At 42.2% G+C, this 24,312-nt stretch overlaps 1 protein-coding gene across 5 annotated transcripts in view; it reads left to right on the top strand.

Annotated features, from left to right (window-relative positions):
• Positions 1–24,312, top strand: part of ARHGAP26 (Rho GTPase activating protein 26) — a 424,946-nt gene that overhangs the window by 259,098 nt on the left and 141,536 nt on the right. For all 5 annotated transcript variants that reach the window (XM_070570505.1, XM_070570506.1, XM_070570504.1 and 2 more), the window contains exons 15-17: positions 228–315; positions 2,318–2,376; positions 3,886–3,991. In XM_070570505.1, coding sequence (XP_070426606.1) covers positions 228–315; positions 2,318–2,376; positions 3,886–3,991 — 253 coding nt within the window. The remainder of the gene's footprint in view (positions 1–227; positions 316–2,317; positions 2,377–3,885; positions 3,992–24,312) is intronic.

Raw genomic sequence — 24,312 nt, 5'->3', positions numbered from 1 at the left:
TCTCTTCTGCCTCCCGCAGTTTGTGAGTGGCTCAATTTCATTGCATTTTTGCCAACAATAGATAATTGGATTTTTAAGCATTTTCCTAATAGGTAGAGAATAGGTGTAGTTTTTGTTGTAATTTAGATTTCTTTGGTTAATAGGGAGGATGAACGCTTTTGTGTATGCTTGGTTTTTTTAGTTGTATTTTCTGTTCTGCTTTACATACTGTCTTTTCTTCACTTTAGACCCCAAAACAGCTTCTGAAACAGAAACGGATATCTGTGCCGAATGGGAGATAAAGACCATCACGAGTGCTTTGAAGACCTACCTAAGGTAGGGACTTTCCATTTGCAGGGCCGAGTGCCAGCTTGTTATCATGCACTTGGGAAGAAAGCAGTTTTATTTTCAGCCTCCAGAGAGCTGCTGGGTGGGTGTTTGAGATGTGGAAACAGCTTATGTGTGGGTGCAGTTAGCTCAGCTGGTCAAACCGATGGTATATCATCTGTAATTGATGGGTTGCCATTGTGCGTTGGTATCATTAGCGATTTTGGAAGCTTTGCTCTTAATGAGAAGTTACTATGATAATTAGCCTTTAACAGAACCTAAAATATGTTATTCCCTGAAATCCCTAAATAATCTATTAAGAAAACAAGCAATTGCCTATCTCGTTCTGTTGAGAATGTATAATTATACACCCCATTTTGATAGTTTTGTGCATTGCACAGAGTATATTGCTGACACTGGTTCTTAAAATGAGAACTTAATGGAACTCCTCTTTGATTCCTTTCACTGAGGTTGGACAATATTACTTTATTGGACAGAAGACCCTTTTCCTTGTTATAATATATATGATATTACTGCTAGCTCTCTACCCCTCCCTTGATTTTAAAGGGAATGGATGATCGACTAGCTGCCCACATCTCAGTTTCATGAATAGATGGAAATTTATGCTGGACTTGAAGGGTAGGAATATTATAGCTCTTCACTGTGGTTCTTCTTACAGAGGAAGGGGGGCGTCTAGTCTTAAACAAAGAGAACTATAATCATGAATTGCCTAAGCATTTGTAGAGATTTTGTGAAGATTCACTTGGCTTGAAAGCAAAGGAGGAAAGCCACAGAAAAGAAATAGATGGTGCAGGTTTTATTGGCTATTGGGGAATTGATGGATTGATCTTGAAGTCAAGAGTAAGATGGGGTCCAGCCTCGTGGCTGAGTGGTTAAGTTCACACACTCCGCTTCGGCAGCCTAAGGTTTCATCACTTTGGATCCTGGGCGCAGACGTGACACCACTCATCAGGCTATGCTGAGGCAGCATCCCACATAGCACAACTAGAAGGACCTGCAACTAGAATATACAACTATCTACTGGCAGGGGCTTTGGGGAGAAGAAGAAGAAGGGAGAAAAAAAAAAAGATTGGCAACAGATGTTAGCTCAGGTGCCAGTCATAAAGAAAAAAAAAGAGATGTAATGTAAGTGATGACTAAGAGTTGAATTAGGGGATCTGAAAAGAATAAAATAAAGCCTGAATCAGGAATACTGTATAGTCTGTTGAGAAGCTTATTGTTTGGATTATAAGAAAAACTCAAGTTTACAGTTAAACGTATTCATTAAACATCTTCTTACCCCAAATACTACTATTGTAGTTTATACAAAACCATATCGTAGATATTTGTATTTAACACTTATTTGTGTGTATTGATATTGATTAGCTAATAAACAGTAAATATAAAACATTTTTTTTTAAATAGTAGGTAAAATTTGATTGTATCATGCTTAATGTTAGGGGTTCTAGCCCTTTGGCATTCTGGAGCAACACTCCATAGTGAATTCGCCACAAAAACACCTACAAAAGTCTGTCATAGTGTTTCCACTATGATGAATTGAGTCTAGTAACTGATTAGAATTATGAGCTGATTCTAATAACAGGCTGCTAGGAAGACAAGAGTTGAAACACAGGTAATTGCAAATGTTTAGTTAGTTGCCTGTTTCTCCGACAGGTCTTAAGATGCTCTTGTTGATGGGTGAGTCACACACTGAAAAGGAAATCTCTTGGTTTGTGCTAGACTTTCACATTAGCACTTTTCTAGTTGTGACTGTGAAGCACAGTTGTACCCTTAAAAAAGGCTGTACCCATTCCCCTAAAAAAGAGAGTGTGAAAATTTCAGGTGAAATCTCAGGACCTTTTCCAAATGGAAACTAAGTTGACTAAGTTGAATTGCTGTTGTTTCCCTGTGATCTCCCAAAATGTAATGCAGTTTTGCGATCTCTAGGCTGCTCTTACAGAGAATATGATTGTTTTTATTAAGCTGACTAGTGTATATCCTTTCATTCCAGAATGCTTCCAGGACCACTCATGATGTACCAGTTTCAAAGAAGTTTCATCAAAGCTGCAAGTAAGTCTTATTTTTGTCACAGTTTTAAGGGGAAGGGAATAGATTTTTCTATTTCAAAGAACAGTCAGCATCCCAAAAGAAATATTATCTAACCTTTCTTATTCTGCATGTAAACTACCCACACATGTGCTCATGAGACTGCCACAGAATGAAAACGAAACCAAATCAGGATTGCTGAGGGCCTTGCTACCACGTTGGATTTACAGTAGAGGAGAGAAACTTCAGAAGTGTGTTTTTGGGGGTGGAGAGAGGGGAGAAAAGCAAGTTTGCCTTTCTAATTTTGATTATTGGAGTTTGGACTCCTTGGGTTTTTTCCAGCCCTTGAGTAGCATTTTGCAGAATGAATCAGACTTTGCACATTACCTAAACTGAGCATTGGAGGTGTTTCCCTGAATCTGACACCATTTATATAACTTTCCAGTCCTCTTTCTGTCATGGCTTCCATTTACAGCTTCAGATCATCTTCAGCTATATCATCTAGGTCCCTCACATCGTGTTACTGGTATTAAAATACATAGGGATTAGGGGCAAGCTGCCCTAAGTGTACTGGAATCTGTCTACGTGGGGCAGGCCTCCTATAAGGGACAGTAAGATTCTCTATCAGATTTAAGTCTGGCATGAATCCCCACAGTGCTATTATGTCGAGGGCCTGTGCCTCTCCCAGCTTCCTTTAAGCCTTCAGAGTTTCTTTACCCTGGTAACTACTACTGCCCTGATTTAGTAGCACCTAATGCTCCAGTGGCCCATAGTTGTCCCCTTAACATGGGGAGGGGAAAGACATGGGAGAAAGCTGGGAGTGAAGATAGTGTTCTTGTGATTTCTTTCTCAGGGAAATTCCAAACCCATGGCAACCATTCTCTTATTAAACTCACATCAGTCCTATAAATAGGTGTGGTGAGTACCATCAATCTACTTCCCAGAGAAATGAAGCCGCCTTCCCGAGTTCATCCAAGAGAACATGACAGGCCATGATTTAGGTTACGGGTTGGCAGAAAGATTTACATATTTTATCTGTCATTGCTTTCTTCTACCATGCTGGTTGTCACACATGACTTGAGAATAACTGGACGTTTCTTTTGATTCCTTTGATGCTGTCTCGAGGTGTTATTTTGATATTTGAGACCCTTGCAATGTTGTTCATGTGCAGTTTGTTTATCACTTGATGAGTGCATAAAGTTCCTTGCTTCCTTGAAATAAAGCGGTCACTCCGGGGAGCCAGCTGCTCCCAAGTTTGTTCCTGCTCTGAGTTTGCAGTTGACTGGCTCCATTTCATCTTGTCATCATTTTGGCTTGAATTTTTTTGGTAGTCATTTTTTTTAATGAACTCTATTATAGAAAGCACCATTAAAAGCACTTCTAGATCTAGTCGTTCTAGTCTTGAGTACCCAGAGCGGAATCTTAAACCTTGAGAAATCCTTAGCCTGTTAGTGCCCAACCTTTGGCTTCCTTTGATTTTTGTCTTGTAAACTGTAACACTGATCAAATATTACGCCCCTCCTTCCTTTGCAGAGCTGGAGAACCAGGAATCTCGGGTCTCTGAAATCCACAGCCTTGTTCATCGGCTCCCAGAGAAAAATAGGCAGATGTTACAGCTGCTAATGAACCACTTGGCAAAGTAGGTTTAAAACTGATTGCTGGGCCCTTTTCTCACCCCTAGAAAGTTTTTATCTTAGCACTAAAGCTGGTCTCAGTTCTGCTTACGTTTCCCTTTCCCACTATTGCATCAGGTATGCTGGAGGCTTAGGAAAGAAATGTGTGAAATGTTAACTGCAGTGGACAACAGCAGCATGTGCCAGATGGTCTTTGCAGAGGAGGCTGGGGAAGTGCCTGTGCAACCAGGCTACCAGGCCGAGCTTTCAGGGGTTTTTGCTCTTGTGATGATCAAGGGCAAACAGGAGTAGGTCATCCATGAAACCAGGTCACCAAGTAGAGTTTTCAGGGTTATGTGTTCTTGTGATGCTCATGGGAAAACAGGAGTGTGTTGTGGGTTTACAGACCTTGGATTTGGGGTAAAGAGGCCTGGATTCTAGAGTTGACTCTGCTCCTAACAGGCTACTGACTTCTCAATTCCGTAGTTTCTTCATCTGTCAAATATGGATAGTGTCATTGATTTTTAAAGTTATATATATTAAAGCCTTTGAAGAAGCGTAGAGAATAAAAGAATTAACTTTGGTAAATGCCCCCTTGCCCTCTGAGATAATCAGAGCATTCAATGGGGGCCTGATTTTCCTGCTAGGAATATTTATACTCATGGAATAGTTTTGAAGTTTTGTGTGTTTACTGTTACTTGACCCTTTTAGGAATGGTCTTACTGACTTCCCTTGCTGTATCAGTCACTACATGTGTGTATGTTCTAACCTCACATTGACTTTGACGAATGTTCTTGATTGGAGACTGGAGCATAAGAAAAGACAAGTGTATAAATAGTTAAATTGTTAAGCCCTACATTCTGCTGAACTGATGTGTTATAAATTTGGCCCTTACCCACACTTTGTTCGTGCCATTAAGTCATTTCTTTGGGATAAGTTGATGCTCTGCTGAGAGAGATTATGATGGTCCTTTTTCATATTTCTACCAAGCTCTTGATATTACCTTTTGAAGAGAGAGTATGTATGTTACCTTGAAGATTTCCACGTCTTAATTATGAGGAAGCAAGAGTGTTTTGCATGTTGATGAGAAGCAATTAGGCAGAGTCAAAGGTTGCTCCATTATTGGTGAAATTTTTTTTCTTGCCACACCATATCAGAACTGCATGTCCAGAAAGAATTAAGCCTAGCAGAGAACGTGCAAGTTTGCAAGGAGAATGCTCAAAAGATGTTACAGAATCCTGATGAAATGTGTTTAAAGTAATGGGAAATGGGCTTTAAAAAGTAACTGCCCATGCTTTGAGATGACGGTTTGGTGCCTATTCAGCACAACCCAGTCAGGCATTTGTTAAACTGAAAAGCTGGTTTAGTTGCAAAACTGCACACTTGAAGGGCCTGCACCTAAACTGAGGAAGTTCCAGGTACGTACTCCAGCATGTGTGGAAATGCTCCTGAGTGCTTTATGGCCACCAGGTCTTAAGGAGGCCCCAAGCCTGCTGGGAGCAGCTGGAGGAGACGGGTTAGGAACCAGCTGAAAGCAGTGGGGCTTTTCAAGCTGTGCAGTTGTGATGAGAGCTTAATTGGACTGAGAGAGACCAAGAGTAAATGGTGATCTAGCAGAGCTGGTACTGAATTTTCCTGTTTTTAAATGCCTTGTGGAGTGTTGGGAATCTTTAAAGACCAAAAAAAAAAAAAAAAAAGATTAAAACAACCTCTTAAGGTAGATCTTGAACAGTGGAACCTGTTCATCTTGTGGTGGGTGCTTCACTTTCTCCCTCTTGTTCCACTCTGTACTCTCACAACCCCATTAAGTTCAGTCCATCTTTGTCCCTAACCCAAGGAGTGGTATAACTGGAATATGCAAGTTACAGCTGTGACCTTGACTTTTTGCTTTCTAACAAATTTAAACCAATTGTCTTGCTGGGGTTATTTATTTTACTGCATTTCTGGAGCATTATGTCTTGTCTTTGATACTTAACAATGGTTTTCTTTGGTTCTACGAGGTTACTGGCATTTCTTTGTTCATTTAATCATTAAGAAATCTACATATAGACAAGCTCTCATGCCTGTAATGTGAGGTGGTCAGAGTTGATGTTAGAAGACACAGACACCAGTTCTCAGCATGCTGTGTTCTTGGTCTCTGGAGCCTCTGGATTTAAAGTGTCTTGGAGGAGATGGGTATAAATGAGCACTGCTGAATCCAGTATTTAGGTCTGAAAAAATTCTTTGGCACCCAGAGGAGTTCTAAGATTCCACTTAAACTCTATATTCTCATTTACAGCACTGTCCTATTTTAAAATCTAGCAGTGAGGGAAAGTTAACTTGGGACAAGGCTTTTGTCTGTCTCATTGCAGTTTTCTCAGGTTCATACTCATCCTGGGATACGCCTGAGCTATTGTTCCTCTGGTCTACTTACTTAATGATCAGCTTCCTTCCTAAGTTTTGGTTTCAGGGCTGGTTCTGCTGGAAAACCCAGTGTTTACTTCTCTTATTACCTACTGCGTTTGCCCTGTGCATCTCAGGCATCTGGTTCAAAGGGAAGACATTTGGTATTGTGTATTTTTAAAGTACTCTTTTGAAACACTTTCCAAAATTGATTTCCTTTAGCTGTGGAGGCAGAGTTAAGATATTTTATATTTAATCCCAAGTAGAAATGCATTCAGAGGGAAAAATAGTCTTGTTGGGGGTGGGGTGGGGGGTGGGAGGTAGGGAAGGATAAAAACTCCAAACCTCCAAGCAAATGATTGCCAGAGTGCATCCAAATCACAGAACTCTTGGGTTTGTTTCAGACCTCAGAGGGAACCTAGAAATTATAGGCAACTATGTACATATTTTTGTTGTTCCAGCTTAAATCTGCTATGATAATTAGATGTTTTCTCTTTGGATCCTGGAATCTAGTATACAGCGGGAGTCATGCTCCACAGAGCGCGGTTAGCACACCTGGGGTGCTTGTTTACATTGACATCGCTGGGCCCACCCCTGATCTACTGAATGGGACTCTGCCTGGGAATCTGCATTTCTGGTTTATTTCCCGGTGATGATGCAAACAGTCTTGAGAACCACTGGTCTAGAGAATGGGCCATGTACAGGGATTTTCTTGGAGAGAGAAATGGTACTGAGAGGAATGGATTGAGATTTAGGAAGGTATTAGAAATAGGAAGAAGCAGCTCAAAGCAGTGAGTTCAAAAGGGAGATTTTTATTTTCATAATTAAATTGCTAAAAACAAGTCTGGTTTGGATTTCCCATGTTTTTACGATTTGACTTTGCATTAAATTGAGTGTTTGGCAAATGACTTTGTTTTAAAATCATGCATAAAGCATTTTTAATAATAAAGGAAATCATCCCCCGTTAGCTGTGAGATCTTGTGGAAATCATTCAATCTCCTTGAGTCTCAGTTCCCTTTCAGTCACGTGATTCTGTGTTTTTATCAGGTGAGGGGGAGGTGGGAGAAAACAATTCCCAATTTTATCATTGTAGAAGGAAATAAGAGTAGATGAGTAATAAAGCCTAATTTCATAGTAGTTCCCTGATGTTTACATATTATGATGACTCCAACTATGTTGTATATCCCCACACATTCCATTCATAGTGGCTCATCGTAACTTTATTACAGTGTTTACGCTGCAAGGGAGGATTTCAAAGGACTCTCCATACATCAGAAGTGGCTATTAAAAATACCTTTTCTCAGCTAGTTTTCCCAAAACACTTATTGAGAAATAAATCTTAGTCTCTTTTCTTTTTTGTAGCAACTATTCCTTCGTTGCTAGGGTGTTGTTGGAGAGGCAGAGCCCTTTTCCTGCTTCTCCAAAGAGAGATTACTTATGATGCTTTGGGCTGCAAAAAACAGAAAATCCAATTCAAAATGGCTTAAACAACAAAGGAATCTATTGTCTTATTGCACAAAATCAGTCATGAGGGTTGGTCTCTTTTTTGGCTCATGAAGTACTCAGGTTACTTCTGTGGTCCTGCTCACAACCAGCCGTGTGGTGGCTAGCTCCACTCAGAGTCATAGGATGTTGCATTACATCTGTACACATTAGTGGTTGTCCAGAGGCAGAAAAGGCATTACTTCTTCTTTGAGTCTCTTTTTAAGAGCTACAATGATACTTTTCCCAGAAATTCTCCAGCAGACTTCCTGTCACATCTTATTGGTTTGAAGCAATCACCGGCCAGAGGAGTGGGACCACGATGATTTTTTACACCAACAGGATTTACCTGGGTCACTTGTGGGAGGCATGGATACCAGTGTAAAAGCAGAGCTCTGAGTAGGCAGCCCACAGTGCCTTTGCAAGCAGTCTTGTTAAAATGACGTTTAACAGAGAGCATTAAGTCTATTGAATGATCTTTGCATGGTATGCTAACTCCATCAAGATATACGGGACAAAAAGGCCAGTTGGGGAGGGAAAATGAATACATTTGCAGTGTGGGCACATATACACCAGAATTCCCAGATTTGGGGGCGGGGGTGGAAGGTGAGAGAAAGAAGTGAAGAGGGCAAAATCAATTTTAGTCCCGTTGCTGCTTGCTGATTCTGTATTGTTCTTTTCATTACTCAATTGTCTAATGCTTATTTGGATGATCTGTTACATGTTGTGACTTTCCAGAAAGGACAAAATTCTGTACGTTGCAGGGATCACGACAGAATATTGTGGAGCAAATGCTTGGCATACAAGTGAGACCTTATCAAAATATGTAGACTCCATTGTCTCAAGTTATCAAATGTTGAGATCTAGTGGCTTGACTATTTTCTCCTTCCTGTGACTGGAGTCTGAGTACTTCCAAGCATCCCTGCACATTAAGAAGGATGTATTCATATTTCCTTAATGACCTAGAAGCAGAGTGAATTGGGTTCATGTACAAATGCCTGTGGTTACAAAGAAAGTCATTGCTAGGCCTTGGCACCAAGGAGGATGGGCCCTGGTGGTTAACTAGGATTCCTTGAAGTTCTTAAGGAAGGATCAAAATAAAAGGAAGTAGGCATGGATACTTGGCATTAACATTTATCTTATAGATACCCTAATATTCTTTCTTCCTCCAGCCCAAGTATAGAATGTAAGATTTAGCTTAGTGTAGAGCTGTTGAACACATGAGAAGAGCTAGTTATTTCCTTGCCATCAAGACTAGTCCAAACAAAATAGCTGTGGAATTTTACAAAGCACATTTAAAAGAAAACAGTACTTTTGAAGTGATGGCTTTCTAAGATGGAAAGCTGCTCTGGCTGCTTTTCCTCGGCCATACACCCTGGCTCCTGAACCTTTCTTCTCTCTAGTAACCACTGGACACCCACTGCTGCCGGTGCAGAATTGCTTGGCTGCTGGGCCACCAGTGGTGTGGCCTGATACCTCCATGGAGCCACGTTGACCACATTCTCCAGTCCCATTTGGCTTCTGCCTCATTGATTCCTATCCTGAACAATAGTTTTGGTGATTTTAACCCCTATCTCTTGATGAATCCATCCACTTTTCTCTGTCTTCATCACTACTCCCGTGGTCCAAGCTGTCATCATCTCTTTCCCAGACTGCTTGCAAAGCCTCCTCCTGGCTTCCTCTGGCTGGTGGAGCTCTGGCTCCCTTCCTGTCCACAGAATGCATGCTCTGCAGCCAGGGAGCTTGGAACACTGCAAATCTCAACTTGTGATTCTCCTACTTAAAAGAATTTCAAAGGCAGCTTTCCCATTGCTCTTAAGATAAAACTGGATATGGCCTCCAAGGCCTTGTTTGGACTCGTCCCTATCAGACTTTGCAGCCTCATCTTGTATCCCCCATGGTCACCACTGCATCCCTACTATGTGGCCCACAGTAGACACTCACGAATATTTGTTAGGTACAAGCATAAGTCTCTTGACCGTTTCTCAAACATGCTCTTCCCTGCTCCCTCTTTTTGCCTTTTGCAATTCATTTTCCTCTGTCTGGAATGGTCCCTCCCCAGCCTCTGCTTGCCAAAGTCTACTTCATTCTTTAGCCTCAAATGCCGCTCCTGCAAGAATCCTTTCTGCCTCAAGTGCCCTCTCACTTTGCTAAACTCCCATAGCCTTTGCTTAGTCCTCTCTTTTAGCATGTATCACATTCCACCTGTGGGACAGTTTACCGGGTGTGTATCTTCTCACTCCTACTAGGTCATAAGCTCTTAGGGGATGAGCGGTGTGTCTTCCTTTATCTTTGTTTCCTACCTAGAGGTTGCAAACAAGGGCCTTCACCCAGAGCAGCCCACACATGTTCTCTTTGGTATTGTTGACCCACACATTACTGTTTTTAAATTTTGGACAGGTTTCCAACATTTTTAACTGGGGTAATTTGACTAAGAAAATTCAGATCTCCTTGCTAACAATTGGCTGTAACTGAGGCCACACCCTGTCCCCCTGGGCATGCTCTCTTCGCTTCCCCTAGTTCCTAACAGTCCCTGTTGTCTCTTGAACCTGGCCTACTTCTTTCATGCCCCCGACCTGCCCTGGTCATGGTGTTGGCAATTTGAGTTTTCAACCCCAGGCCTGCCTATCTGCTGATCCCAAAAGAGGGGCTCAATATTTGGTGGTCATGTAAATGAACCAGTAGAAATAGGCTGGGCGAATTACTTCCCTGACCAGCTCTGTTTTTCTCCTGAACGATTTGTTATTTCTAATAGATTGGAGGTCCCCAGAAGAAGTGGGAGATACTGCTTTCAGGCCTGTTTATGTGTATGGGGTGGGGAGGAGAGTGTATTTTTTTAAGACTAAGAATGGGATTCTCAAAGGACCTTCTCGAGCTTTTGTTGGCAGAGCCAAAGGAAAATCTACTTAAAGGGACACTGCAAAGAGGACAGCCACATATCTTAAAGCAAACAGGCAACTTAGCACTTTAAATTAATGGAAATGCAGAAGAAGAAATCAGAGCTCAGCCCTTATTTAGCCTAGCTGCCAGACTTTCACTTACTTTCAACCCAGGAATTTCTCTGTTCTATGGCCTTCCAGCCTTCAGGGTTAGAAGGCGGAAAGAGATACAAGTTCAGTTTAAATTTTTTGCTTTAAAAAAAAAAAGAAATTCCTGACTTCAAGGAACTAAATCTTTCACATCATACGAAACACCCGTTCTAAAAGGGGAAATTCTTGGCTTCAAGCTGTTTATGCCAGGCAGTCTTAGAGCTCCTTTGATTTGGGACTCTTGTTTGTTTTGAGTTGTCCACTTCTGTTTGGGTTAATTTTTTCAATGACTTTCCTGTTTTCTGATGCACCTCTCCCTCTTTTGAACTCATGGAGTTTCCTCTCAAATTCAGGGAGGAGTGAAGAGGAGGATGCTATCTTTTCCTTTCTTAGTGGCTGCCCCCATACATTTTGGGGTATTATAAAAGCGAGAGTATTAACAAACAGGAACACGACTTAGTTTCTTCTTTGCCAGCCCTTAGCAGAGCCAAGTTTTCTTTTTTTCTTTCTCTTTTTTTTTTGTCTCTTTCATTTCTGATTTTATTGGAGTCCTCTCTTTTCTTGGTGAGTCTAGCTAAAGGTTTGTCTATTTTGTTTATCTTTTGAAAAAACCAGCTCTTAGTTTCATTTATCTTTTCTATTGTCTTTTTAGTCTTTTATTTCCACTCTGATGAGTCAGATTTCTTATGCCTTGGCCCTGGGAGTGGTTTCGTTAAATCTCTCTCTTTTTCCCTGAGCGACAGTGACTAGCCGATTCACTCACACTGTTTGGGCACTGAAGCCCTCTCTTGCTGCGTCCTTTTTGCATTGCGTGGTGAGCTTTGTCTGCGACACTTATTTTCTTACTCTGACTGGTTTCCCAACCAGTTCTTCATAACTGTTGTGGGTCAAATGTGGCAGCTGCAGCGAGGCAGCTGGCAGACTTCTAGGTAGCTACAGTTCATCTGTAGGGGCTGAGAGCACAGTGGTTAAGAGAGAACATTCTGGAGGCAGACTGCCTGGTTTTTGCCCTTGGTTCTTTTAAAACCTGTGTGAATTACTTCAATTCTCTGTGCCCGAGTTTCCTCATCTGAAAAAGGAAATATAATAATTGTATCAGAAACTTTAAGTCAGCACATCAGATTCTCTTGGTTTCTCAAACTATGTGTGTTTCAGCCACCACTGCAGTGACCAGTTGTGTAGCCTCCAGCTTGCTTCGTGCAGATGCAGCCTGGTAGCTTATGTCCTCATGCCCACAGCACATGCCTCCTGCCTTTTACTTCTCACCCTAGGGACGCATGACACAAAGTGGCATCCACACAGGTACAACTTGAAAGCAAGGGGCTATTAACAGAACTTCAAGGGGAAACATGTGACTGGTGGGAGGTGGGAGCTGGGCATCCTAGAGAGCAGTCATTAGACAGCATTTTGGAAGATGGTCCCAAAAGACTGAGCAAGAATTGGTGCTTGATCCAGTGGCTAGCTTCTCTGCCTCCTTCCCCCTGAGAACTCCTAGTAAAGTAGTATCATATGAGCCTTTACCTCTGTGTCTTCTTTCTGGGAAACCTAAAGACAACAATAGCACCTACCCTCTTAAAGTTGTTGTGGGGATTAAATTAACTAATCCACATAAAGCTCTTAGAAGAGTGTCTGGCACATAGTGCATCCTCCATAAACATAAGCTTTTACAGCCTATTTGAGAAATCAGGGGATGGGGGAAAAGGATCATGGAGCTATGCCTTAAGGTGAGGGACACCAAAGGGGAATTGGTCAAGCAATTAAACCAAAACAAGTCATTTTTACTGACAGAATGGGGCTCTCTTCACAGTTCTGTTAGTGGCAGCAAAACCCTTCAGGCTGGATGCCGAAAACATAGCTCATACAGCTCTTATCCACTTGGGAGACTTTTGTGTGTGCATATGTTTATTTTTGCTTTGCTTTCGTTTTCTTGGCAGTCTGTGTGCATTTGGCCCAAAGGGCCGAATATCAATCTCATGCTTCCTAGCAAAGGATGAGCCAGCACAGGGTCAGCTGGGAGAAAGAGCCATGAATATCTGCTTTCAGGTCATACCTCACACCAAGCCTCACACTTCCCTGTGAGTGTTGAGGGCTGTTCATGACTCAGATGCCCCATGGAGCAGTGCACCTGTTTGAGAGAACAAGTCGTGTGGGGCTGATTTCTGTGAGAGGCTAGCAACTGCTCACCCTCGCCCTCATCCTCCTGCTTCTTGGTGTCGCAAGGCTGGCTTCATCTCCAAAGCAGCTGTCTTTGCTGCAGTTTAATAACTCTTAATTTCCTGGAGGGGAACGACACATTATATCATGACGATTCATCTTAGTCTGCACGGTCTGGAAATTTCCACTTGTCTTTGTGATCTTTGAAATGTTTCTCTTTGAGGGAGAATCTGACTTGCTTTCCTTCTTAGTTTGACAGCCCTCTCAGATGCTGTTCTCAGATTAAACATTACTGTCCACTGTGAAAGCTGTTCTTATTGTCTCCGGTTTACCTCTTAGTACAGTCTTCACATGAATTTCCCTCCCCGAGTTACTGGAATCTGTATTGAAGTATTAATCTCCACTCTAAGGAAAGTTGTCCTTGTATTCGTCTTCATTCTGTCCTGGTAGACACTTTTGGAGTTTACATCAAAAGAGGGTTTGAAGAAATTCAAATTCAGGCGATTTGAATTTTGCTACCAGTCCTTTCTACTTTCTCACATGCATAGAAATGTTTTTTCGGGGCCGGCCCTGTGGCTGAGTGGTTAAGTTCACGCGTTCCACTGCGGTGGCCCAGGGTTTCGCCGGTTTGAATCCTGGGTGTGGACATGGCACCGCTCATCAAGCCATGCTGAGGTGGCGTCCCACATACCACAACAAGAAGGACCAACAACTAAGAATATACAACTATGTACCTGGGGGCTTTGGGGAGAAAAAGAAAAAATAAATAAAATCTTTAGAAGTGTTTTTCTTCAAGCAGTTTAGCGTACTGATTTAGTGTTTCCGATTGGTATTGTAAGTGTAAATCATTATTTCTTTGTCCTATGCGGTAGGTGGTAGAGGAACCCAAAATGTTTGACTCGTTTTATCGCAAGCAGATGTTCCTGTGCATTTGGAGGTGCATAGGATTTGATAGAACAGGATCACTATTTTATTAAAGTCAGACTTTCAGTGAAAACATGGGATAACCGTAGGCCTCAACAAAGAGTTGGTATATTAGGTCTTTGTTTGTAAGCAGTGGAAGTCAACCATGGCTAATTAAAAAAAGGAAAGAAGGGAATTTATTGGAAGTCTTCTGGGTCAATCACATAGTTGAAAGTAGAGTTGAACCATCCGATATTGGAAAGCAACTGCAACGGCCCTTATGTGCCTGGCATCCTACTACATGTCCCTACGCCACTCACTCTTCTCTTCTAGATGCTTGTCTCAGATCTTCCCTCCTATTTCACTGAGAAAATAGATGTAATCAGGAGAACTTCCACAAGCTACTACAAGCATATCTATACCTGTGCCCATGTTTCTACCTTCCCTCCGTGTGTAATAGAGGAACAGTCAGTGCATCTACCTGAAGGCAGTCCCTTCACTGGCACTAGAGCCAATTCCCTGTTGCAGCCAGAAGGTCTGGGCTCCAGTGGGTTTCCCTTTACTTTTCAGTCTCTGCTGAATCATCAGCACATATTGTAATTTCTGCAATCCTTCACAAATAAAAAGACAAAATAACAAAACAAAAAACCATTCTCCATCTTACATCCCCTTCTAGATACCATCCCATTTCTTTGTGCTCTTCTCAGCAGAATGTCTCAAGTAGTTGTCATGTTGCTGTTCCCACATCCTCTCTTGAACCTGCTCCACTTGGGCTTTTACCCCCACTGCTCCACTGAAATGCCTCATGTTAGTGTTGCTAGATAGTTTGAGACTTCCCTCCCCTGATCATTCTGAAGGGTTTACCACAGTTTCTCACTCCCTCCTTCTTGAAATACTTTCTTCACTTGGCTCCCAGGACACCACACTCTCCTGTTCTCCTCCTGCCTCCAAGCTGCTCCTTTTCAGTCTCCTTTGCTGTGCTCCAGGACTCAGTTCTTTGGTCCTTAGACCTGATCGCCCCTCTTTCCCTCCTCTCCCCTCCCTAATGAGGTCTTGCTCTCAGCTTGCAACCTCCAGCCCCTGTGTTCCCTACTCACTGGCATTGCTTAATTTTTTTCCATAGCACATATCACCATCTAATATGCTATATATTTGACTTATTTGTTTATTCTTGTTATCTTCTCTCTGAAATGTAAGGTCCACGAGGTTGGAGATTTCTGTCTGCTTCTGCGCTTTGTATCCCTAGCACCCAGAACAGTGCTTTGCACATAGTAGGAGGCATTCCATAAATATTTGTTGAATAATGAATGAAATAAAGGGTGGAAAGTATCCAGGGTACTCATGGGTACCCCTTTGGAGCACTACCTTTGGAATGTCTCAGCTCCGACCACCTTTGTCCTCTTGTGATTCTGTTGCAGGTTAACATTCCTAGTGAAGAGAGTTGTAGTGGCCTCTCTTGGATAACACACCCACTTCTGTGGCGAGGCAGTAGTGTAGCACTGAACTGACATTCTTGGTAGGACCACATGTAATGGGAGAGGGGCAGTCCAAAGAAAAATTGAATGCCATTATTCCAAGGATGCTGGGCAGGTAAAAATATCAGGTCTTCACAAGAGTTGTGTTTGCTTAGACTCAATTCTTTGCCTTAGAGATCCCTGTGTTTTATTGAAAGCTTCAGGCTTTGGCACAAATATTAACTCTATGGTGGATCTTACAGGTGCCTGGTAACCCCAATATACATCATTATGTAGAAGATGGGGCCATCATAATGATACATATAAAACAGCAGACATAGCATTCGGATATTTCTCTAATGCGTGGTCACACAGCTCAGTTCCCCAGAATACTTGATTCTTTCTTTTTTGCATGAGCCAGCACTTCACAAAAGCCTGGGACATCCCTTCAGAGCATGTCTTCAGACTTGCCGTGGACCCAGAATCCTCTCAGTCGTGTTTGATGGAGTGAAGGTGTTTGCTTGGCTCACCAACCCCCAGAATTGGACACATGTAAACATATTTCCTTAAGTCACCAGGCAAATGGGAGTTTCCCATTTCACGCATGTCTCTCAGTCTGACTGGCTAGTCAGTTCCTGTTCTCTCTATTGAAAGAGAACCTTGACATTTTGCTTCTTTAAGAACTACACTTTGCTTCTCACTAGAACTGCACTTAAACTGCTTTGCATGCTGCCTGGTTAGGAGTTTCCCTTCCACAGTTGTTGCTTGTTCCCCAAGGTCGTTCTCCCAGATGGTTCCTGAAGCAGAGAGCACTGGCAGGACTGTAGGTTATCCTTTCCTTGTCATGCCATTACTGTGTCGTGACTCTTGACATGAACAGGCCCATCACAGATTGTTTTAGTCATGGGTAAGTGTGATCTTATTTGGTTGAAACTGAAGGCAAACCTTGTGCAAATGTCTTAATGCTTTCTGCTCCTTCTAATGCTCCCCTTAGGAGATGGGAGAACCCAAAAATGAATTCCTAATAAGCGAATCCATAGAGGACCCAGAATAGTGCCTTATTTTCAAATAAAGCCAAAAGAAAATGTTCCAAAGTGAAGCACTTTCAGTAGCAAACTTTCTACATTAACATGCCAGTTCCTGTTAGAGGAGGCCTGTGCGCTTTGGGATTTGACGGCCTGTTAAAACCTGTGTTCTCTGGTGTTATTGATAATCAGGAGCATCTCTGAGGAAGCTGACTTGGACAGAGCTGGACTGAGATAAAGAAAGACAGCCTAGCTGGCATCATTCATGTCAACATGTATTAATTTATTGAGCACCTGCTATGGACAAGGCACTAGCTTATCCAAGATGCTAATTATTTATTTATATTTGGAGGTGGTAGGAGAGAGCATTGGTCCAACAGGCAAAAGGTTCTCAACCTGAGTTTTTACAAACTCACTTTATGCACGATCTTGAGCAACTTTACCAGGCCTTAGGTATCTTCATCTACAAAATAAGGGGGATTATTTTTGTATTAAAAAAAAAAGCACAGACGCACAATGCAGTTAAGGAAAACAGAGTCTAGAAAGATAAGCCACCAATATCTTAACTGTTGTTATCTCTCCATGCTTGGGTTTTCTTCTCCTGGCTTCTTTATTTTTGAATTTTTATAAAATGACCGTGTGTGCTATTTAGAACGTTATAATTACTTTTAATGAGTGGACTCTGTGACTCTGAGCTCCTTTTAACTTCAAAGACATCTATGATTTTACGCACAGGACTGGGTACAACAGAACAGGACAGTCAATCCTTGGGTATTCCCAGGCAGAATCTCTTTTGTCTGCCCCTCTGCTCATTTGCATTTCCACCTGGGAGTGGGCAGCAGAGAGAAAGGAGGATACATTTTAGCAGTGCTGGAGATGGTGGCAAAATTTTAACCTGAAAAGGCTTGGGGTTTTTTCCCCAACTAATATTACTAATGACTTTTAACTATACCAATTTTTTTCTCACTTCCCCAGCCATTAGTTAATTGAATATGAGCTTACTGTTATGGTAGAACTGGTTTAAAATAAAATAAAAATAACACCAATAGAAAATGGCATTGTTTTTTGTTTCTGTGTTGTCTTTTTTTTTTTTTTAGGAAGATTGGCCCTGAGCTAACATCTGCTGCCAATCCTCCTCTTTTTGCTGAGGAAGATTGGCCCTGAGCTAACATCTGTGCCCATCTTCCTCTATTTTATATGTTGGACTCTTGCTACAGCTTGGCTTGATAAGCGTTTCTAGGTCCACACCCAGATCCAAACTGGTGAACTCTGAGCCACCGAAGCAGAGCGTGCGAACTTAACCGCTATACCACCGGGCCAGCCCCTCCATGTTTTTGTCCTATTTTCACATACTATGAGGGTCCACTGACTGGTATCCTCTATAGACCCCTTTCTTCTCCTCTTCTATTCCATCTTTTCCAGCCTGTCTGGTGTCCTGAGCTTTTTCCACCTACCTCTTTGCCCAGATCTGCTAGAGCAGAGGTTGGAAAACCCTGCTGTTGGTTTTTGTTTGGCCCATAAACTCAGAATGGTTGTTTACATTTTAAAATAGTTGGAAAAATCAAAGGAAGAATAATATTTCATGACACATGAAAATTGTGTGAAATTCAAATTTCAGTGTTCATAAAGTTTTAATGGAACAGAGCCACACTTATTTATTTATCTATTATCTATGACAGCTTCTGAGGTACACTGGCTGATTGAAAAGTTGCAAGAGAAACCACATGGCCCTCAAAGCCTGAAATATTTACTGTCTGGTCCTTTAGAGTGCAGGTCCACCAACGCTGTTCTAGAGCCTCCTTTTTCATTGGATGTCTTCAAGCTAAGACCTGTTCAGAAGTGCTAACCCATTTAAGACCCGTTTATCGAGTGCCTACAGCATGCCAGATGCTGTGCTAGACACAGGTATCAAAGACGAGCGTGATGCCTTCCCTGTTAGGAGGAACTCACAGCCTGGAGGGGAGCGTGGACATGTCCACAGGTAAACTACAGCATAGATCTGTGTGCTGGTGCCCAGGCGTGAGTTACAGCTGTGGGAAGTCTGAGCTGGAGCCCTGGCTCTACTTGGGAAAGCAGGAAGAGAGGAGGTCATCATTAGGTAATGGATAACAACCCCTTGATAGCTTAAAGCTGCCTTGTTCTACATTGGTGACTTTTAATTTCAACACTAGAATTGTTCCATTAAAGTTAATTGTTACCTACAAAAAGAGTTATCATAGTAACTCTTATCTTGTTATCAAATAACAATGTTAATAGAAATTTAACATTTCAATTGTACATAAAAATGATTACTCTATTACATGATCAACACTTTAGAATATGTAAATAAAGATTGTAGAGAATGACTTTATCATCATCAAAATATAAAATTTTCTTCTAAGAGTGACTGTTAGTTATCCACTTATGGTCAAAGGGGAATGGATTTTTAGATTAAAATTACAATTTTCATTTGCTTTGTTTTATTTTTTTTAATGTTTTTCAGTGTATTTTAAAAGGCTTAACTCTACTGTACTAAGGATGTTTGCTTTTTTTGTGTAAAAAGGAGGTCCTGGGCCCCATTTAAGATCTCCTGAATCACAGTGTTGGGGCTTGGGTAGGAAGAGCAGGGACTTCTGTTTTATTGATTTATTTATTCGCTGAGGAAGATTAGCCCTGAGCTAACACCTTTGCCAGTCTTCCTCTATTTTTTGTATGTGGGACACCACCACAGCATGGGTGGCGAGTGGAGTATGTCTGTGCCTAGGATCTGAACCCATGAACCTGGGCCACCAAAGTGGAGCGCATGGAACTTTAACCACTCGGCCATGGGGCCGAGCCCAGGGACTTCTATTTTTAATAAGTTCCCAGGTGATTTCTTTCTACACTGAAGTCTGGGAACTACTACTCAGGATATATGAATTGAATTTCAGATGCATTTTAAAAGATTATTATTAACTTTACTTTTTTTAACTGTTTTTTCTTTCCTGTCATCTGCTGTCAGCCCCTCAAGTTCTCCACGACAATGTAAAGGAATCCTTCTGACCCCAAACATGCCCTCTCTCCTTCTCTTCCTTTCTTTTATTTGGGGGGAAAAAAATTAGAGCAAAATGTCCAAAAGACCATTTGGAATATATATTTGTATATTTAGAATATATGTTTTGCTGTAATTTTTCATGTGCATATTTATACATGTGTATGTCTAGATTTATATCACAGTTAACATTTGTCCTATTTGTTCTCCTTCTCTCATGTTAACACTGAACTCCTCTTTTGGCTCCTCCCCCGTTCCATTTCCTTTTCCCTCCAGTGGAAAGTTAACATGAATTTTAGTGTATTTGAGCTAAATTTTGAACTATATTTTGATCCTTTAAAGTTGATTTTTTGTGTCCAAATATAGACATATGGTATATGTATGTGTGTGTCCTAATTTCCATAAATGGTATCAGAGTGTACTCTCATTTCTCAGCTTGTGTTTTTCACTCAGTTGTATCTTGAGATAAATGCAAGTTCATTCCTCTAAATGCTGTGTAAATATGCACATGTCATTTATCCCTTTCCCCTGTTGATCAGCACTTAGAGTGGTTTCTTATTTTTTACCATTATAAGCGATGCTGCAGTGAACATCTTTGTAGACATTCTTTTGCACATGCGTGAGTTTTGGCAAGATATATATCTAGCAGCAGAATTGCAGGGATATATGCAGCTTCATTTTTTTTCAGATATTGCCAAATTATTCTCCATAAAGGCTCCATTAGTTTATATGCCTGACATAGTTTTCATTTGGAGCGGTAGATAGATATAGACTCAGAATACTTCATGAGGCACATCTTAGGTCCCAGGCAGTGCTCTGAGTTCCTTGAGTGCATTAAGTGTGGGAGCTGGGACATTAGCATCTAACCTGAAAGGTACGAGATTTAAGCAGAAGTTAGCTAGGCTCCGGAGGTTGGAGTGGAGGCCTAGAATATCAGGGTAGAAAAAGAACCAAGGAACCAAAGAGGAGAATATCTTCATAGGATTACAGACAACTCATGTTGAACCCCCCAGAGAGATCTGACATAGAAACACCCCAGTACCTGTCCTCATTGTCCTCACTGGGACCTTAGCAGGTCCTGCTTATTCTAAAATGTCAAGGCTTCTAACCTTAGCAGCAGCCTCCATAAAATAGCCCTAGCACCCAGAGTCCAAGCAGCTGCAGACAGAATCGTAAAGGCCTCCCTGCAGATGACTGGACTCCAGGCGCTCCTGGCTGCAACAGGTTGCCGTGGCTGTGGGGAGCCACATTTTCTGGCTTGCAAAAATAATAAGGCCCTGCCAACTTCTTTGTGGAAGTCTCTTTTGAGGATGAGTTTGAAATTTCTAAGTGGTATGAGGAATTTCTGAAAGCAAACTGTGCAAAGAGAAGTCTGTCTTTCTGGCTTTGGATCTGCAGAGGCGTCTAAGGCCAGGAACATTCACTGCTCTGTGGCTTCTCAGGGTGGGGGAGGGGGATCTAGCTGTGGGTGCCTGGGGGTTCTCCTGGGTGCAGGCTGAGCACACCTCTCCTTCCCCAACCCTGGTGGCAGGAATATCCTTAAGCCCCTGATTGCCTCTCACCTTTGCTGCCAGCCTCTAAAGGCCAGTTAGTCTCTGCACGCCCTCTCATCTGTTACCACCACTGGAGCGAACCAACACATAACTACTGTGTTTCTTACCTCCTGTGAATGGACGGGAAGTGGAAGCAAGGAAGCTAATGAGAGAAAGAAAAGTCTGAACAAAAACTAGGTTCCTGTATTACCCAGCCAATAACATTATGGTAACTCAATAAAAAATGTTTACCTCCAGTTAAAGTAAGCCAGGACACCAAGGTGTTGTGTTTAGCAGGGGTGGGACTAGGATGAGGCAAGAGAAACACTTGGGCTGCAGAATTTAAGGAGGCAGTGACCTGCAACAAGCCTGAAAATGACAGCCTCTTTAGCACTTCTTTAAATTTTAAAGAGGCGCTTACTCTCAAGATTGTTAAAGGTTATTGCCTCTTTAAATTTTGCACCCAGGAGTCTCTCTTGCGTCACTCTAGTCCTGGCCCTGGCTTGGTCTAAATTCCCATTTTGGGCTTTTCATCAGCATCCAGACCTGACTCCTTTCTCTCATTTCCCTCAGCTGTCGACAGTGATTGACAGAGCTAGAGAATAGATATTGGTTCCGTCTGTCTTTAATTGGCCATCTCAGACTACGTCTAGAAGTTTATAAGAGACATTGGGAAAAGGGGGTTTCAGATACAGAATTTGGGTTTAGAGAGAACTTTTCAGGAATGTGTCTGTTGCAGCTGAGCGTGGATAATTGAAAATTGCCCCTCTCCACCCTTCACATCAGTAATTGAAAGCTGGCTCAGTGTACCACTGTGGTGAAATAGGAACAGGTGGTTTTGATTTGCTTAGGAACTAGAAGAGCAACTTTAGAGACTTGAGCAGCATCTGAGCTCTTTGGGCTTCTTAAGTAGTTTGTCCATGGCTGGCTGGTGAAACAGGTGATTGTGGTGGAGCCATTTAAGTGAATCAGTAATAGAATCAATAAAATTTACATGGCATTTTTGTTTTAAGAAACCAATCCTCCGGTCATGCACGTTATCTCCTTGCCGTGCTCTGTGAGTTTGAACCCCAAAGGTAATTTCCAGCTGAATTGGGCAAGAATAATATTGGCCATGGAGAAGGTCTTGGGATTATCAAGTTATCTTATCACACGTTTAACTTTTTCTTTGGGTTCTCATAATCAGTCCTGCAGAAGACTTTTCCCTCCCTCCTTTGTCTTATGCTCCACTGGGAGTACTAAGAAGCTTAGCCACATCTGAGTGCAAAGTCAACTCGGGAAGAGTAAAAGATGGGAGGGTGCAGGGATTTATATAGTTGGACAACCAAACAAGTTAGGTGGGGTAAGCCCATGAAAAAAGAATTTTCTTTATCCTGACCTATTGTGAAGTAAGCACCTTCTGCTTTCGAGACTGCTAGAGCAGAAACCCACTGCCCAGCCCCTTTCTCCTTCTCTGTGTTTACCCCTGCAAGCCTGGAGCACCTCTGCTTGCTGGCTTTCGCTTTAGCCTTTGCTACCAGGCTAAGGCTCTCCAATCTTTGCACTTAGCGGGAGAAAGGCAGACAAGGAGATCACCCAGGAGCTCAGTTAGCCGTTTCAGTGTTAACCTCACTGTGCAGCTAATTTGATTATCACATTTAACTGAAAACACCTGCAGGGTCTGCCAGACAGTACAGCTGGCCTGGTATCATGGGCCTCATATGAACTCTTCTCACTGTGAGACAGGGTTAAGAGGAGGTGTTTTTAAATATATGTTCCTTGTTCAGGCCTTGGATCAAGTACTTTAATCATTTTGATTGCTCCTTGGGACAGAACTAGGATGCACAGAGGACCTGTTTTGTCTTTGGACTCATGTCCCTATAGCCTTAGCATGGTAGTGTTTGTGGAAATTGATCCAATGGTGCTGCATGTCCAGGGAAAATGAGCTTGTTTGATGCAGGCTATGCAGGGCCTGGGTGGAATCCAGAGTTAGGAGGTGAGATACAGAATTCTCTTGGTGCCCAAACCTAGGCTTATATTGCCTCACGTTGTCTTCTCCCCTTTTGAATGACCAAGCCAGCTGTCATCTAGCTCCAGGGCATCTGGATGGAGAAGATCTAATATGGAGCCCCAAGAGTGTGAGCTAGCTGTGGGTAATGGGGCACTTGGAACTACTCAAACTTGAGTTCAGATGGCCATTCCAGTAAGGGAGTGCCTGCCTTTCTGTTGCTTATAAGATGGGCATTGGCCTGATCTATATAAAACTCCTAGGATCCTTTCACTTATTCACTCTTCAAATATTGGGGTGCCTGTTACATCAAGTGCTATTCTAGGCATGAGGAGATAGCAGTGACCAAGACAGATAAAGTCCCTACTCTCCTGGAACTTAAATTTTAATTGAGGAGAGAGGCAGGTAATTGCAAATATTCATTGAGCATCTACTCAGTATTATGTCCTGTGAATACAGCAGTGTATTTTAAAAAAAATATATAAAAATGTGAGCTCAATCTATTATAAAGACAATTTCAGGAGGTATTAAGTGCTCTCAGGGAAGGGTGTGCAGTTAGAATAGTGAGATGAGGCAAAGAGCTGTTATTTCAGGTGGTCGGAGGAGGCAACAGTTAAGTCATTACCTGAATGAAGTGTGAGAGCAAAGCCATATGAAGAGTTAGAGGAAGACTCTTCTAGACAGAGGGAACAGGAAGTGCAGATGCTCTGGGAAAGGAAGGTACTCATCGTGGAAACACACTTGGCTCATTCAAGGAACAGTAAAATCAGTATGGCACAAGCAGAATTTGGAGAGCTAAGCAGGGGCCAGACCAGGTAGGGTTTGGGGGAGCCGTGGGAAGAAGTTTGAATACCATTCTAATTGTAATGGAAAGCCACTGGATGGTTCTGAGAGGGTGAGTGCATGATTTGTTTTTGTTGTTGTTTTCTCCAAGATCGCTCTTTTGCTCTCTGGAGAATGAGCTGAATGGGGTCAAGAGTGGAGTCAAGGAGATCAATTGGGAGACTACTGCAGTAGTCCAGATGAAAGATATCGGAGGCCTGGACTGGGATGGTAGTGGTGAAAGTGGTTAGAAGTGGTCAAATTTGGGATATACTTTGAAAACAGGGCCAACAGGATTAACTGATGGGCTGGATGTTGTATGCAATACGAATCAAGGAGGACTCCTGGGGTTCTGGCCTTCTTTTTTTGGTGAGGAAGATTGGACGTGAGCTAACATCTGTTGCCAATCTTCCCGCATTTTTTTTTCTTCCCCAAAGCCCCAGTACACAGTTGTATATTCTAGTTGTAAGTCCTAGTTCTGCTATGTGGGATGCTGCCACAGCATGGCTTGATGAGTACTTTGTAGGTCCATACCCAAGATCTGAACCCACTAACCTTGGGCACTGA

This window comes from Equus przewalskii, chromosome 13, assembly GCF_037783145.1.
Source record: "Equus przewalskii isolate Varuska chromosome 13, EquPr2, whole genome shotgun sequence".
In the NCBI taxonomy this organism is placed as follows: Eukaryota; Metazoa; Chordata; class Mammalia; order Perissodactyla; family Equidae; genus Equus; species Equus przewalskii.
The sequence above is the reverse complement of the archived record's forward strand: the minus strand, read 5'-3'. Positions and strand labels throughout refer to the sequence as shown.